At 35.4% G+C, this 14,885-nt stretch overlaps 1 protein-coding gene across 3 annotated transcripts in view; it reads right to left on the minus strand.

Moving 5' to 3' along the window:
• LOC106055224 (sushi, von Willebrand factor type A, EGF and pentraxin domain-containing protein 1-like) overlaps positions 1-14,885 on the minus strand; it is an 88,450-nt gene that overhangs the window by 37,951 nt on the left and 35,614 nt on the right. For all 3 annotated transcript variants that reach the window (XM_056010886.1, XM_056010887.1, XM_056010888.1), the window contains 17 exons: positions 14,352-14,568; positions 13,364-13,463; positions 13,054-13,211; positions 12,775-12,926; positions 12,383-12,581; positions 8,994-9,172; positions 8,427-8,586; positions 8,144-8,329; positions 7,627-7,809; positions 6,930-7,112; positions 6,145-6,309; positions 4,929-5,051; positions 4,554-4,754; positions 4,090-4,275; positions 3,374-3,565; positions 3,080-3,274; positions 925-1,116 (listed from right to left, as the gene is read on the minus strand). In XM_056010886.1, coding sequence (XP_055866861.1) covers positions 925-1,116; positions 3,080-3,274; positions 3,374-3,565; positions 4,090-4,275; positions 4,554-4,754; positions 4,929-5,051; positions 6,145-6,309; positions 6,930-7,112; positions 7,627-7,809; positions 8,144-8,329; positions 8,427-8,586; positions 8,994-9,172; positions 12,383-12,581; positions 12,775-12,926; positions 13,054-13,211; positions 13,364-13,463; positions 14,352-14,568 — 2,971 coding nt within the window. The remainder of the gene's footprint in view (positions 1-924; positions 1,117-3,079; positions 3,275-3,373; positions 3,566-4,089; positions 4,276-4,553; positions 4,755-4,928; positions 5,052-6,144; positions 6,310-6,929; positions 7,113-7,626; positions 7,810-8,143; positions 8,330-8,426; positions 8,587-8,993; positions 9,173-12,382; positions 12,582-12,774; positions 12,927-13,053; positions 13,212-13,363; positions 13,464-14,351; positions 14,569-14,885) is intronic.

A 14,885-nucleotide genomic window follows, 5' to 3' on the forward strand; every position in this document is an offset into this window, starting at 1 on the left:
CAAACACCTCGCTTTCTAATTAAATGTATGAATGAATATTTGCTCGTAATGTATGTTTTCCTAAAACTTTTTTAGATTAGTTTGTAATTTTAGCACTCATGTTTATGTTTGTATTCTTATCACAGCACCTTGAGCTGAAAATTTGCTTGTTAACAGCATTCTATAAATCATTATTATTATTATCATGTTAAAATGAGTATTCATTCTCTGGTGCAGCCAGGGTTGAGTTTCGTTAAAGGGAAACAAAATTCATCGTAGTCCCTTTATCAGTTTCCACCGAGGAATTTTCCAGTGATGTGGCAGGTCTGCAGAAGTACCGCCCTCTGACAGGCAATGAGAATGTTCCTAGGAATGCCAAGGGCCTTAAAGGGCCTGTGAGGTCAGTTAATTTTATGCTCTTGGTTGATATAACAATAGGTTATATTGTTGCTTTAGATAATTTCCATAAATGCTTAATCTCCAAGCCTAGCTTCCCATATTTTTGTTATCCTTATTATTATTATTATCTTTTCAAATAACTTGCAGGGGTTCCTTCAAAATAAAATAATTATACTCTGTGCAAATTCATGTGTTAACCAGTCATTTATGTTAATTAGAGACTGCCCATGGTTTTCCTGATTCAATAAACTCAATTTCATGCTCTGTCACTTTTTCTTAAACTAAATTGGGAAACAAGTTAAAGTTAACATTTACCAAGTAAATTTCACTAACTAGCAGATGTTCACAGATGTGCATAATAGATTTCTACATTCTACATTTGTACTATTCACACTGAAGACTTACTTGCTGAACAAGTTTTGTGTTAGACACAAAGTTTATAAACAAATCTTTGATCTGCTCACTTCAACTCTATCTTGAAAGAAAGAGTCTAATTTTAATCACTAGAGTATAATACAAGTATAAATATCAACACCAGAAACTAACCAACACAATGTGGTACTGTACTGTTCCACTGTAGGACTTTTTGTACTGTATTCCACTCACACAGTAAAGGTCTCTTATCAGTCAGTTCAAAGTCTGATCTCTCACACTGGTAGTAGACTAGACTGTACTCTTCATAGGATTGAGTGATTTGTTGGACACCAGGACTTGTGCCTGGATCATTGCAGCTAGCACCTTGATGTGATGTCAAATTTCATACAAGAAATCCTTACAAAGTTAATAACTACACCATACTCTACAATAGCAGTGCAAGAAGCATCATTCAAACACGATTTTCTATTAGAGGAATTTATTTGACTTAAACTAGAAAATCAGAAGGATATGTATACTATCTAAAGCAGGAAAAAGTTTATCATTACAATCATATTATTATACTTATCCCCATAACAGATGAAAATCTAATTAAGCATCTTTCAAAGGCACACTAATAAAAATATTTAACAAGGCACCACTCATGATGTTTGTTAGGATAAATATTGGAGACTTTAATGCTGAAAATTGAAACTAGAGATATAGATGATTGTTCACTAAACTATGGACTTTGTTCTAGAAAAATGTCTTGACAGAAGTACCAAGTTTCTAAAAACAACAATTAAGCTACTTTGCTCTCATAAAAAAAGTACTTCTAACCAGATAAGTTATGTTGGTTATTTACTAAAATTATGGATCAAATATTCTGTATCTATGAAGATATGGATCAAATATTCTGTATCTATGAAGGTAAAAGAAGGACAAATGAAGAATGACAAAGAGAAATCTAATAGAAATTAAAATACTGAAAGGAAAGAAAAAAAAAACATGCTAAGAAATAGGGAAGAGAAAAAAAGTTTTAGTATTCAGTAAAAGTGTTTGAAGAAACAATATCTACAGGCAAAAAGACAGAATTTAGTTGTCACAACATATTTCAAAGCATGAACATTACTAGATGTAGAAAAACAAAACATTCACAAACAAACAAAATATAAAAAATACTACGAAGTGTAGTTGTATCAAATAGTTTGGATGAGTGTTGTAATTAAATTTGTAATAGAATTAGCCTAACAATAATAAATCTGTTAGATTAGAAATATTTTTATCAGTTCTTTTTGTTTAGCACTATTTCATGCTTTTAGCTTTCTCAATATCTTATCACTTATCTGGACCAGTTGGAAAATGAAAAGGGGAGGGGGAGAGAAAGTGATATTTGGGTGAAATTTACCATAATCGTTTTTTAAAAGCATTTATTTTAAAAAAATTTAAACTCATGACTCAAGCCACCTTGAGCCAAGGTTCTAACCACTCTACTAGTGAGGTGTTTGTGAAAATAGAAGATTGCATAGTTAACTTCTGTTTGTTTCGAACTTATTTTAAAGCTTATACTACCACTTCAGTCAAGTGCAATTTCTTTCCCATGTTTGAGATACCAAACTAAATAATTAATAACCAATGGTTAAATAAATGGTTACTTTTTTCTTGTGTAGTCAGGTCAAAAAAATAATTGTGCAAATTTTCAGCTTAATTCAAGATTGGTTGTCGGAGAAACAACATGTACTAACAGAGCGACAGACAGAGTTGGTATCAGCTTTGAAAAATAATAATGAAACCCAATATAAAGTTTGGCAATAAAATCTCAAGGTTCATGAAAAATAAAAAAAAAAACCAACAACTTATTCAACATCTAGGGGAGGAAAACTCAGAAAAATGTATGGACCAACATAAAATGACTGGATGTAAAATATGAAATGACAAAGAATGAACTATAACAAAACACAATTAGAAAAGACTTACAGGCAAACCAAAGAAGAAAAGATGGCAAGAAACAGACCTAGATCAGCTTGGGAGTCTAGACTGACAGGAAAAAAAATATATATCTCAATGGAACCCCCTTAAGGTCAACTGTAGAGACAAAGTGATAAATTTAAATTATTTAACAATTGGCCGGCATCCTGCAAAACACATACATCTGACAGATATAATGAGAAACATAGAAAAAAATATTTAAAAAAAAAAGAAACAAAGGTGTCAGGATATTTATAAAACAATATTGATGTAAGTATCCATAAGTATAAGTACCTATATAAGTAGCTTTATATAAATGTATCCTGACTCAAAATTCAATATCAGTTAAAACCACCATAAACAGAAATAGTAAACTTACCCATACACCTTAGATCACCAAAATCCCAGAAACCACTGGACATGCAAGTGACCACTGAAGTTCTACTGATTGAGCTTTGACCTTGAATCATGAAGTTGCCTTTACATTTAAAGATAAAACTACTGCCATATGTTGTGGATGTAAACATATAGGGCTCAGTACCTGGCAGTTGACTAGGTATTTCACAAGTAAGAGCTAGAACAAAATGAAAATAGTCGCTGTGTAAGGTTCATAATAATGTATAGGATTACCTTTTATTCAAGTGTATACCAATAGAAACAAGTTAGTCTCAACCTGCAGGGCACTGTAGACTTGATATTTCAGCTTGATATGCATGAACTTTGATATCATAAACACACCTTGATCTCATGGCTACCTCCCCCAAACCTTGAACAGTACAGGTGGCATTAAAGTACTGTAAGTAGTTGATGGAAAAGCTTGGACTCACTACTGAGGAACTTAGTTTAGGAGTTGAACAGGTGGCAGCTAGATGAGAGAAAAACAATGTATAAGTAACATTACAATCTTTAATGATGTTGTTCTCTTTATATGTTCATGTAAATTAAATTGGGTAACTGCATTTCTTTAAAAATTATTCCCATGTACAGAAACTCTCTACATTTCCATAATTTAACTCTCTATACTTCCATAATTAAACTCTCTATACTTCCATAATTAAACTCTCTATACTCCCATAATCAAAGTCATCTCATTATACATAAACCTCAATAAGGAAGTTAATTCACACAAAGCTGTGGTTAATGCTTCACAAGGATGTTTTAACTATCTAAATTGGAATCTAGGGATTTTAGTATCAGGCCCTTCAACCTTAAGTAAAAAAACAAGAGCCACTGGTAGAGCAACACACAAATAATGAACAGCGGATCTTGAAAATAGATTAGATTTTATTAAGCTGAAATCATTTCATTTCTCCTTATGCTGAACTCAGATTCAGATTATTTGTATTCTAAATGTTTTATATTAAATTTTTTCAGAAAAATAATATTTACCTTTACATGTTGGAGGTGTTCCATCCCACTGACCAGAAGTCAAACAGGTCAGTACATTAGAACCTACTAAAGAGAACCCAATCAGACACAAATAAGTGACAGTATCACCTGCTGTATATCTTGACTTGTGTGACAATATCATTCCATTAGTAACAGTGGCAGACAACTTTGGACACATTATTTCACCTTTAAAAATATATCATAGATAACTGTTCAAAACAATAGAAATATTAAGAATTAATTGTGAAATTTATTTATATACTTACTTAAAAAAAATTCACTTTAATGAACAAGCAGCAACAAAAAATTAAGTAATACAGAATCCAAATTTAAGAACAAAAATACAGAAAATGGAACATTTCATAATTGTAGTTAAATATAAAGCCTAATAGCTTTAACATATAGTCTTAAACTACTGATTTGTCTTAAAAATCCCATGCAATATAGCACCTGGTTACACTTACTTGGCTCTATACAGGAATGGTTCAAGTAATATACATTCCAATATTCTAGGCCATTTTCTGATTCTGGTATAAATATATCAGACTGTCCATCTTGCTGGAACAAAGTGGCATTGAGCCTAGGACAAGAGCAAACATAGCTGCCTATTGTGTTGGTACAGAGTTGTTCACAGTAACCATTGTTCATAGAACATTCATCAATATCTACAGAGATTGAAAATAAAATAAATAAACGAACAATAAATACAAACATTTAAACAATAATTGTGAAATTTATTTTAATACTTACTTCAAGTTTACCTCAGCATAAAAAAGTAATAAAATTTTGTGAAAGCTGGTAAAGCAACCTAACATTCAATTACAAAGATTCAACTGTACCTGTACATGTATGATTATCTGCACTGAGTGTGTAGCCTATAAGACACAAACATTTAAAGGAGCCTATTTCATCAGCACACAGTTGATTACAATATGTTTGACTGCTGTTACATTCATTGATATCTGTTCAATTATCATAGACATATGTTAAGATATCTAGAAAACATTCATTATAGAAATCTGAATAGCAGTTATTGTGTAAAAATTATGACATGACATAATGAAGGTTTGTTTGGCCAGTCTCCTAGCTTAGTAATGTCATGCCAGACTTTGCTTTCAAATTAAAGGTTCAATAAATAAAAAAGGTTCAGTGAGTGAGTGATTTTCATGAGATATACACATATAGAGTTATAAATGCAGTTTTAGATAATTCTAGTTCTATTTAAAGCAGAGAAAAAGTATTTGTTTCATAATCTTCATTTGGAAAAAAATAAATTAAGTTTTCTTTAACACTTCAGGACACAGGTTTTTTAATAATTTTCACATTGTTTGTTACAAATCTAGGAGAATGCTGAGGTTCTACAAAATAAACTTTTAGAAATTATTGAACACATTTTTATAGCTTATTAATTTAGCCAGCAATACATACAATGATGTTATGATATAACATTAGACACAAAGACTTACTGATACATCCATCATAATACACATAGACAAACTCATAAAACATTACACACAAAGACTTACTGATACATCATTACATACATAAACAAACTCATACAACATTATACACAATGAAAAAAAGTAAATTTGCACTCTCAGATCTATGGGGCAGATGATGAAAAAGTCATATGTTTCTGTGGCCCTAGGTTGACGAGGGTGTCATGTGGCCAGCATAATGACCAACCACCTTTACTTTTCCCCAACTTATGTAAGGTACCCATTAGAGCTGGGTGGACTCAGAGGCACCCAAAGATCCCGAAATAAAAAGTCCCAGTCTTCACCAGGATTCAATTCTGGGACTCTTGGTTCAGAAGCCAAGGCCTTTACTGCTCAGCCACAGTGCCTCCACACACAATGACTTACTGGTACAAAATTACACACAAAGACTAATTGATATAACATTCCACACAAAAATTAATTAATATAACATTACACACAAAGACTAACTGATATAACATTACACACAAAGACTAATTGCTATAACATTATGCACAATGACTTAATGATACATTACGCACAATGACTTACTGATACATTACACACAATGACTTACTGATACAACTTGGAAGTACTGAAGGTGTTCCACAAAAGAAAGTACTTGAACCAGACAAGTAGAACCCAGGTAAACAGGTGACTGTAATCAGGTCACCTAAACCTACTTCTAGTGAAGGTGATCTCATAGTAGCATTCTCTATATAAGGAAGACCACATTTGATCCCTGCAAGATAAAAAAAAAATCTTAACATAAAGAAACTTTTATAAGATATGAACAGAAAATGATAACATTGTCTAGATTACAAAAGATAAAATACTTTAGTTTTTCAATCTGTGCTGTTTATTTATTTATAGATAGTTTAATGTAGGATAAAAAAAAACATTTTTTAAAAATTGCTTTTGTATAGCACATCTTACATGCTATGTTCAGTGCACTATGATCCAATCTCTTTTGTGGACATGTGGAGAATAGGCTATCTGCTGCCTGTTGCCACTTTGTAACTCAGCTTGAGTCAGATTTGAACTCAACCCATATTGACAGGTAACCAAGCAGTCTAAGTCATTCAGCCACATAGTGAAGTAAAAAGGAGTTTCCCTTTCCGAACTTCAATCTATAGGGCAGATGATGTAAAGGTTAACTTGGGTGTCATGTGTCCAGCACAATGACCAACCACCTTTACTTTTTTCAGAACAAATGTAAGGTACCCATTTGAGCTGTCCTAAAGGTCCCAAAATTAGAAAACCTTCACCAGGATTTGAACCTGGGACTCCCGGTTTGGAAACAAAAACTTATTTTGATGGTATGAAGCTTATTTTAAATGACAATATTTGATATGTACTTACTAATACACTTAGGTGGCTCTGAAGACCAAGACCCATTAATACAGGTGATGACTTCAGCACCTATCAGCTCAAATCCATAGGTACATGAAAAATGTAAAGTTGATCCCTGCTCTGTACCATTCCCTAACATGAAAGTGAGATGACCTGAACTAGGTGCTAGGACAACTGCACACTGAGAGATAGCTGGAAAATGTCATTTAAACAAAGGTTTCAAATAAAGATGAGTTTTTAAAAGGAATACTAAAAGAGTGTAGGTCTTAAAGTTTCTTTTCCTTAAAAAATAGTAATTCTTAGTTCCTGTGTAAAAAGAAAAGCTGTAGGCCTACTGTTTTAAAAGATGAAGTGTTTCATTAAAGAAATGAATACGTTTACAACTAAAAAATACTTCTACACATTGCACTCTGACCTAGACCAAATTATAACCACTGGAACCTCAAGGAAAAAACTATTCAAAAAGATTTTTAAGACTGTAAGTGGCCAGATAAGGAATGATGTGATTACAAGCTGAGAAGTTTATAAGCTTATAGGCATTGGTGCAGTATTGAAGCTTCTGAAATAATCATAGTTCAGACTGTTATTCTTATTTTATTATTTAAAAGCATTAAAAAAAGATACATTATTTGACTTGTGTGATTGTCTAAAAAGGTAGAACTGCTTCTCAACTAATATACATAACAATAATATCAACTCTACTCACATAAACAACTGGGTAAAGGTACCCAGTCACCAGTTACATTACAAATGCTTGCTCCATCCCAAGTACCATTAATAGATTTATAGCCTGTGTTGCACACATAATGAAGGTAGCTGCCTGAGAAAACATCCTCAGTACGAGTTATATGTCCATGTTGAACAGTTGGAAGACTGCTGCAAACTACTCCTGAAAAAAAATTCAGTTTGTAACAGTTTTTATCACAAAGTGATAAGAACTTATCTCTTGAAAAAAAAAAGCACTACAACAAAATGCATATAAGGTTTTCATCATTAACCCTTAAAACGCGTGTGGTAGTTTAGCCTCTAAACATCAGACTAGTGTTTGCACTCATTGAAAAACAGTTCAGCACTTTAAGGGTTAAAAGAAACTACTGAAGCAAGAAATTAAATTTAAAAAATATTTAAATATAAATTTTGAAAGCAGCTATCACATTTCTAGCTTACTCTAAAGCAATAAATGTATAAAATAAAAATGACTAAAACAATTCAAAATAAATTACTTGTACAAGAAGGAACAGCCTTGTCCCAGACTCCAGAAGTATCACAAGTTATCACTAAAGATTGCAATCCTTTGTATGGTTTGTCAAAGATGTAATATTCTGGACATGTTACATTATAAGTGACTCCATGAAATGCTGGTTCCAAAGGGCGTAACACAAGTGATGTGTCATTGAGTGGGATACAACCTAAAACAATTAGGGTTTCATGAAAGCACAAATAGTTTTTTTAAGTAAATAATACAAATCTTGTTACATTTTGAGCCAAAGTATATTAAAAACAAACCTGTTTTATAATAGGCTCTGAATCCTGTTCCAGAAACAACTGCTGATGATAACATGACAACTTTTACTCTACCATCTGAAGACTCGATGTCAAAAGGAAGTAATTCTCCAGTATATCCCAATCCAGGATATGCTTGAATTTCATTAAGATCCTTATAGATCTAGAAAATGAAAAAGATTTTTGAAATAAGATCTCTTAGGCTGGTTGAGTAATTTAAAGATTTTAAAATGTTTAAAGTTACTACATAAGGTAATGACCAAAGCATCTACACCTGAAGTTTACATTTTCAAACTTAAAACACATTTTCGTTTTTGAGAAATTAATTTAATTATTATAAAAAATGAAATGCCAGAGAGTCTGCAACTGCAACTAATTAGACGATTGTTAACAATCACTTTTACCTGAACATTTTATATAAATTTATGACATTCCTCATTCTCAATTTACTGAAAAAAGGAAATCTATTTCACATTATTAAGTTTGTATTGTATTTACATATAAGTTTTACCAACATTTATACTGTAGAATGGGTTATTATAGATAAGGCTAATACCAGAAAAGTGGTACCTGTAGGTAATCTTTCTCTGACTCTAAGGAAAAATTGGTGAAAGTTAGCTTGAGTGGTCTTCTCTGTTCAGAGTTTATGATCCAAGTACAGTTCAAAACATTGGGATACACTGAGGGGTTTAAGTAGAATCCTGGTGAGTGGATCTCCCCTTCATTGGCAGTAACTTCATAGCTGCAGCCTAGTCAGACATGCAAAGACATTAAGATATTAGCAAACATCAACAGTGAACATGAAAGTTTCTTACAAATAAATAATCACAGAAGTGTTAAGACATAAAGCTAAGAAAAATAAAAGAAGTGCATGTCACTGCAGACAAGACCTACAATAATATTGTTACGAATCTCACTATCCAGGCTCTCTGCAAACTGCACCATACACCACCAACTTAAAGAACTTGACAAGTCAGGGCTCCAAAATAACGTAAAGGTTTAATGTCCATAAATAACAGCCAATACTGTACAATTGGCAGCACGTAGAACAGTACAAATAGCTCTGCGATAACAAATATCTCTCCGATAACACCGTTCCGCCGTATCAAGTCTTGCACTGGCCTCTCCGTCTCGTTCCGGGCTTGCACTGGGTTCAACAGTTCAGGACTGACTTCACACACTAGGCTCGTTGTGTCGGACTCGATCACAGACCAAGATCAAGACGCCGTTCGTCTCAACTGTACTTGATAGTACTCCGCACTGAACCGTCGTAATGCTCCGTACAGAACCACACCGTTGAACTGTGCTGTAGTCGACCGTGTTCTGAACTCCTGTCGTGAACCCGCTTTCTGAACCGTCTTGACTGCGTCACCTCCGCTCTTATATAGGGTCCCTACTGGCCTTCTCGAACCGGACAGAACGCCGCTCGACGTTTCTAGGTGGTCAGATGACTACAACTCTCGTGACGCCCCTGAGCTCTGTTCACGTCGGCGATCCTTCCCGAACTCTCTTGTTGACACTCGTCTCGGCCGATCGTCGTAACTCGTCACGGTTGACCGCTCGTCTAACGCTGGCCTGGGGCGATTTGCGTCGGCTGACTACACACACACCACTACCCCCATCTGTGCCACCACCAGGTTTATAACACTGCCCCCTCCTTAGATCTGTCCGTCCCGGACAGAATCAACATCATGACATTGGCTGTAAAGTTTCATCGCTGTAGGTGGGGGTCGATCGGTGGCAGTTGGCTTGCCTCTTGAGCTTGACGGAGTCATCCATGTTGCAGTCAGTAATGGTCGCTTCCTTCTTCTTCGCCAGTTTGCCTTGACCTGGTTGCCCCGCCGTCGTGCTTTCATTGCCATCCACGTGGAATTCAGAAGACGTTTTCTTCTCCTCCAGTTAGCCTTCATCTGGGTGTATTGACGTCGTGATCGCATCGTCATCCATGTTGCACTCAGGAAAAGTCGCCTTCTTCTCCTTCTCCGCCAGTTGGTCTTCATGTGGCTGCAGTTATTTCTTGGTTGAATCAACTTGCACGTTGGACTACGTAAACGCCGCCCTCTTCTTTTCCTCCAGTTGATCGTCCTCTTGTTGCAGTGACGTTTTGGTTGCATCGCTCTCTTGTCTGTCGGTACTGAGGACAGCCACTTGACACATGGAGAGGTATAGGATGTAAGGGCAGGGATTACCAAGATTGTTGACCAAAGAGGTGGCTTCATAGGGCTTTGCGAAGAAGGACTGGGATGGGCTTCAAATCCACAGGGCAGGGAATTGTGGGACAGATCATCATCTTCAGCCTTGTCTGGAGGGCATGCTTGTGGGGCAGGTTGGTAACACTTCACTTCATCTTCGGCCTCAGGCTCCATTCGGCTTTCTTTACCCTCATCAGGACCTCTCTCTCTCGTCTCAGTATCGGGCCAATCGCTTGTTGGTTTCAGACCTTGTCGATGACTTTCGTCTTGCAAATGTCCATCAACGTCAGGCTGCCTTGGATTCTCTTGAACACCATCAGGACTTTCCTCTCCAGTCTTAGCAGCTGGACCAACGTCAAGCTTCCTTGGGTTCTCTTGACAGCCATCAAGACTTTCATCTCCAGTCTTGGTAACTGGACCAACGTCTGTTGGGTCCGGACCTGGCTGGTATCTCTCAGCTTGTAGATGTCCCTCAACAGCTTCGTCAGATTTCATTGGGTTCCTTTGGTCACCATCAGGGCTTCTCTCGCTGGTCTTAGAATCTGGGCAGGCGTCAGTAGGGTCCAACCTTCGTAGGCCACTTTCAACTTGCAAACGTTTCTCAGCAACATGCTTGGACGCGGAGCAAACATTCACTTGATCTGGCTTGCTGTTTGAGGTGATCTCTTCTTGCATAGCTGCCATATGTCCCTGCATAGCTGTCATCTGTTCTTGCATGATACTGGTACTGGTGGTCAGTTGCTGCATGCTACTGGCGAGCTGTTCCAGCAAATTAGGTTCGACTTCAAAAAGATATGTGTCCGGATCTTCTTTTTCTTCCAACATGTCTTCTCGGAGGCGTGCTTGTAAAGTTTCCTTGTTTCCATATACCTTCAGCCTTCGTCCACGGAGTTCTTCCTTCAGTTCTCTAAAATCAAGTTCGTACAGCAGTTTCAGACAAGCCATAGTAGATCCGATCCAATCCGATTCCGATCCCACTTCTGACACCAGTTGTTACGAATCTCACTATCCAGGCTCTCTGCAAACTGCACCATACACCACCAACTTAAAGAACTTGACAAGTCAGGGCTCCAAAATAACGTAAAGGTTTAATGTCCATAAATAACAGCCAATACTGTACAATTGGCAGCACGTAGAACAGTACAAATAGCTCTGCGATAACAAATATCTCTCCGATAACACCGTTCCGCCGTATCAAGTCTTGCACTGGCCTCTCCGTCTCGTTCCGGGCTTGCACTGGGTTCAACAGTTCAGGACTGACTTCACACACTAGGCTCGTTGTGTCGGACTCGATCACAGACCAAGATCAAGACGCCGTTCGTCTCAACTGTACTTGATAGTACTCCGCACTGAACCGTCGTAATGCTCCGTACAGAACCACACCGTTGAACTGTGCTGTAGTCGACCGTGTTCTGAACTCCTGTCGTGAACCCGCTTTCTGAACCGTCTTGACTGCGTCACCTCCGCTCTTATATAGGGTCCCTACTGGCCTTCTCGAACCGGACAGAACGCCGCTCGACGTTTCTAGGTGGTCAGATGACTACAACTCTCGTGACGCCCCTGAGCTCTGTTCACGTCGGCGATCCTTCCCGAACTCTCTTGTTGACACTCGTCTCGGCCGATCGTCGTAACTCGTCACGGTTGACCGCTCGTCTAACGCTGGCCTGGGGCGATTTGCGTCGGCTGACTACACACACACCACTACCCCCATCTGTGCCACCACCAGGTTTATAACAATATAAATAAATTGAATGATCATTTTAATACCTGCTTTGTAGGATAATAAAAATCCTTTAGCTCTAGTGAAACTTGTAGAACTGAAATATATCAAAATGCTGTTTCCAGTTGAAATAATTGGATTGCTGTACACAGATTGAGAAGACAATCGATCAAGGATGTTAGAATCCAAAGTAGAGCCATCATAAATTTGTAAATAATCTTCATTTCCCAATTCAATATCAATAATCTGAAACAAAAAATTAGCAATTAAAAATAGCATTGTTTTGTAAGCAACTCAAAGTTAATTTTTGTTAATAAAATCAATATTCACAAGAGAGAGAGATAGAGATGTTGAATCAATCTGATGTTGACTATCCATGGCCTTTCACTGGGCAATAATAATGCTATAGAAAATAAAATATAAATATTTGTACCCTTACCTCAACAGTAACAAGCCTTCGACCAGGTGAATATATAGTCCATATATAAGTGTACTGACTGGGATAGTTAAAAGGATAAAGAGGTGACATCAACTGCTGAGGTCTAGTAGTAGCATATAATGTTGAAGGTTGTACTGGAATATTACCTAGAACTGAGAGCAAACAAAAGTCAAATTAAGAGATTTAGCAAGCCATGAGCCAAATGCTACAAGTTTATTGTTTTTCAATGGCTAGAATATTATTGGCTGACAAAAAAAAATCAACTAAAAAGACACCAACTTTGTTTTCCACTAAGGCCAGGACATGTCTTGATATACGTCCAATTCAATTGTTTTTCATGATTGGAAATCAGTCTTGGCATTTGTGTACTCTTATAACACATCAGATCTTTGCTGCTGAATGTCAAGGCCACACATAATGTATCTTGGAGACAGACACTGAAAATATTTGTGTTTTTGTGAAAATGTTATCTATATAATGTGAGCATGCATATAAATAAATAACATTAAAAGGTAGCTTACACACTAAATTTACATGTTCAATTCTACTAAACAATCTATTTGTACTGCTATTCTAGTTATAGAGTTACCTGTAGCATTCCAGCTGTGTTAACTTCAATGATGATATAGGTATAAGAGACTTGGATTCAAATATAAGGCCAGGTGCTTTCAATAAGTCACATTCAAAATCTAAACAATATATCAATGTGTGATTATTTGGAAACAATAGATGCTCTGAGAAAAACAAAGCATAAACAACATTTTAATAACAGTGATAAAGAGGAGGATCCAGAAGTGTATACATGAAATTATTAATATTCCCTCCATTCTCTACCTTTTCATTCACATTGTGTGGCTTAAAATGTGTCTTGGATAAAACAAGCCTAATTTTTGTAATGTGTTAAGATTGAAGCCAATTAAAAAAAAATGTAGGTCAACTATTCTAATTTTTCTACAACTAAAATTGTAAACAATTACAAAAATTATAATTAACGAAATATAAAGTTTAAAATGTTTCCATTAGCTTTACAATTATTAGTTTTGAAAAAAAAAACATGGAGATCAGAATGTGATCATTTGTTAGAATATCACTAAGATTTAAGAATTTAAATATCTCAGAAGCTATGTACAGAGAGGTTTTCATTTAAAAAATAAAACATGGACAGAACATATTATTTTTCAGTGCATGTCATAAATTGTTGAAATAAAAAAAAATCTACCAGCTATTCTGATGTAATATTTTTAAATATCAAAATTGCTTTTATATTTTATATCTCAGTTGCCTATGGTCTAATCTCTTTTGTGAACATGTGGAGGCTGTTCACATGCTGTGCTCAGCAAACACAACTCATTGTTAGTAAGCCAAAAGGTTTATACCACATGATGATATAAGATAAGATAAGGTCTAAGATAAATTTTTTAATGTCTTTAATTCATGCGAACCGTAAAGTTAAGTAGCTGTATTCTGAGAAACTAAGAATAAGTTTCATTTTTATTGTTTCTAATAGCAACATCTGAATGCTGTTTAAAAATACATATAATCTATGAGAGTGAATTCCCTTTTTTTTTTTTATTTACCTGATCTCCACCGAATTTGAAAACCTGAACTGGAAATAGTTTTGTCAGAAACAAATCTCAAAAGAGCTAAATTATTGGGTGAATACAATGGTGTCTCCACTTGGACTTGTTCCAGTGTTCCAGATAATCTTGCAAGCAGTCCACTAGTGCTAACACTTCTTCCTCCTACCCAAATCTCTAAGAAATCTACACCATATTCTGTGCTGAACTCTAGAATCTGAAGGATAAAGTAAATATGAAAGAAACATCCACATACTAATTAGAAATATTAAAATTAATGCTAGTAAAGCATCTCAAATTTCTGATTATAATTTCTATATGTATTTTTATATAAAATTTTACCACAATGTCAACAAAAATAAGCCAATAATATTTGCTATAGATTATGATAGAAATATTACATAAGAATTTAAAGTATATAAACATTGAAATCTTGAAATGGTTTCACAGCATACATTGTATAAATTCAGTACAATGTAATTATATATACAGAAATATATAAACAATATCAAAGATACTATAGAATTTTATAAA

This window comes from Biomphalaria glabrata, chromosome 14, assembly GCF_947242115.1.
Source record: "Biomphalaria glabrata chromosome 14, xgBioGlab47.1, whole genome shotgun sequence".
Taxonomy (NCBI): Eukaryota; Metazoa; Mollusca; class Gastropoda; family Planorbidae; genus Biomphalaria; species Biomphalaria glabrata.